The 2,572-nt window shown below is 53.4% G+C and overlaps 1 protein-coding gene across 1 annotated transcript; it reads left to right on the top strand.

Moving 5' to 3' along the window:
* The first annotated feature begins 1,303 nt into the window (after positions 1-1,303).
* Positions 1,304-1,969, top strand: LOC108355171 (nucleolin-like). The gene has a single exon (XM_017606345.1). The coding sequence runs from the start codon at positions 1,304-1,306 to the stop codon at positions 1,967-1,969; it is 666 nt and encodes a 221-aa protein (XP_017461834.1).
* Positions 1,970-2,572: the final 603 nt, after the last annotated feature.

Raw genomic sequence — 2,572 nt, 5'->3', positions numbered from 1 at the left:
GACGTTGTAGTGCAGGCCGCGGAAGAGGCCGCTGAAGCCGTCGGTGCGGGCAATGTGGCCGAGGTAGGCGAAGAGGCCGGGCAGCTGCAGCATCGGCCGCCCGGTCAGCAGGCTAGTGGTCGGCTTGCCGGGCAGCGGCTCGTAGCCGAGCCGGACCAGGGTGGCCATCAGCTGGCCCGGGTGGCGGACCAGGGTGCCCAGCGTGGCCTGCAGGAGGTGGTCCACGCTGAAGGCGGAGAGATGGGCCGACCAGGGGATCACTGGGACGTCGAGGACGTTGATGACGGTGTTTTTGGCGGTAGTGGCGGTGGTGTCATTCTGGTCCATCACCACCACATTCTGATCATCATCCTCATTCTCAATCAGCTCCAGCTGACGACGACGGTGACGGCGGCGGCACTGCAGCTCGGGAAGAAAGAGGTCCACCTCCCAGGAATCAGCAAGAGACCAGGATGGAACGGTTGTAGTTGGTGGCTGTTGTCCTCGAGCATCCTCAAAGAGCTCGGTTGCAGTGTTCGCGTGCTCGTTCGCCACCACAGCCAAAGCAGTGTCCTCAAGGTCGTGGTCGCCTCCAGTCTGATCAATGATGGAAGCCTGTTGCTCCATTTCTGCCTAGCTGATGGAAACCTGCAATCAACCAAAAAGAAACAGTCAATCAAAAAACAACAAAACAAACAACTCGGGACTAGTGATGAATGGAGCAAACCAGAACCGGTGGCCATTTTTATACAAACACAACAGCAAAATCTTTTGAGTTCTAAATCTTTCTGACTCTCAACAATTACCTGTTTCGGTAGCATCGTCTTCAAAGAAGAACTCTTGAAAACGTTTTCAGATTGGGTTCCGCCTTACCAGAACGCCCGNCTTCGGTAGCATCGACTCAGAAGAAGAACTCTTGAAAACGTTTTCAGATTGGGTTCCGCCTTACCAGAACGCCCCCGCAGGGTACGTTGTCTGCGAGTGGTCGTCACGAGCTGTTTTTGGCGCAAAACGTTGCCAGTCGGCTGTTCAGTTTCGTTTTGTCTGCCGTTGACGCAAGTCGCTCACTCCGTTTTTAACGTTTCATTTGCTCGCTCGCTCTCGTCCTCGCCACCGTCGACATCCTCATCACATTTCATCACCGTCTTCCCGTCCTCGTCTAGTCTTCAACGATTCTCAGCTCAGCTCATCACCTTCCCAAGCAATGGCCGCCGACGCTGCTGNTCCTCGCCACCGTCGACATCCTCATCACATTTCATCACCGTCTTCCCGTCCTCGTCTAGTCTTCAACGATTCTCAGCTCAGCTCATCACCTTCCCAAGCAATGGCCGCCGACGCTGCTGCAAAGAAAACGATGAAGGAGATGGCCTTGGAGGCACTGGACACGCTCGGCCGCAGTCGCAAGGGCGTCTCTGTGGTGAAGCTAAAGAACTACATTACCGGGAAGTGGGCCGTGGACATGGCTCGAAACAAGCACCTGCTCAACAAGTTTCTCCTCGATTCGGAGGCCAGCGGACTGGTGGTTCATGTGACGGGCATTGGCTGCTCGGGCTCGATTCGCCTGGGCACTGAGGGGCGAAAGTTGCTGGATCTGAAGAAGAAGAGGAAGGCCCCAGCAAAGCCCAAGGCTGCCACAGGAGCCGCTGCTGCTGCCAGGAAGCCAATAGATGCAGCCCAGAAGGCCGTAAGCAAACCGTCTGCTTCTGAAGAAGAAGATGAAGAAGACTCGAGTAGTGACGATAACGAAGAGGACGACGAAGAGGAAGAAGACGAGGAAGATGACGACGAGGAGGAGAATGTCCCTCCTGTAGTCGTTGTCGAAAAGAAGAAGGCTGCCGCTACTAAAGCAGCTCCCAAAGCCGCAGCTCCCCCAAAGGCACCGAGAGCCAAGAAGGCGGCCGCTGCTCCTAAGGCTGCTGCAGCTCCCAAAAAGCCAGCCGCTGCGAAGAAGGCAGCTCCTGCAAAGAAGGCGGCCCCTGCAAAGAAGTGAATCTCCCCACTCTTTACACTATTTCCCTCTATTCCCTTCTCATCACTTCTTTCATTTCAGCTTGTTCCATTATTCAATTTCTTCCCAACTCTCTCCGTGCCTTCTAAAAGAGCACTTCTCTTTTTCCCTACTTAATTTTACTCCCTAATCCTTTCTTCTTCCTTGACACAGGCCCGCTCTTTCCTCTTTTCAGTAATTATACTTTAAATAAAACTTTGCATAGTTCACATTTCTAAAACATCTTTGAACTTGACTCCCAGTTCTTTTTTTCGGCCACGTGGCATCGAAATTCTCAAGTGCGTGAAACTGCACTTGGAAAATGTTGTGGTGGCGCTCTTTTTCTTTTGTGTTGCATCTGATAACTGTTGAGTTTGATGAGAGGGCGCTGCTGTGCTCAGGCTTTGATCTACAAAAGGGAGCGCCCACCGCCGCCGGCTCTTCACTTTCTCTCTGTGCCTCATTGACTCAACATCCCCAATTTGCGTCATCTCGCTCACCGCCTCCGAGCTCTTCCTCATCTCCACTTTGCTCAATCCTTTTCACCGCCAAAAATGGCCGTCAAGTCTTCTAGTGCTGACACCACCACCGCAGCCGCCAAGAAGA

The sequence above is a fragment of the Rhagoletis zephyria genome, unplaced genomic scaffold, assembly GCF_001687245.7.
Source record: "Rhagoletis zephyria isolate East Lansing unplaced genomic scaffold, Rhagoletis_zephyria_1.1 Rzeph_scaffold_43013, whole genome shotgun sequence".
Taxonomy (NCBI): Eukaryota; Metazoa; Arthropoda; class Insecta; order Diptera; family Tephritidae; genus Rhagoletis; species Rhagoletis zephyria.
The sequence above is the reverse complement of the archived record's forward strand: the minus strand, read 5'-3'. Positions and strand labels throughout refer to the sequence as shown.

What these genes read in the sequence shown, in the direction of transcription:
- LOC108355171 (XM_017606345.1), top strand. Translation starts at nt 1,304, where the DNA reads ATGGCCGCCGACGCTGCTGCAAAGAAAACGATGAAGGAGATGGCCTTG.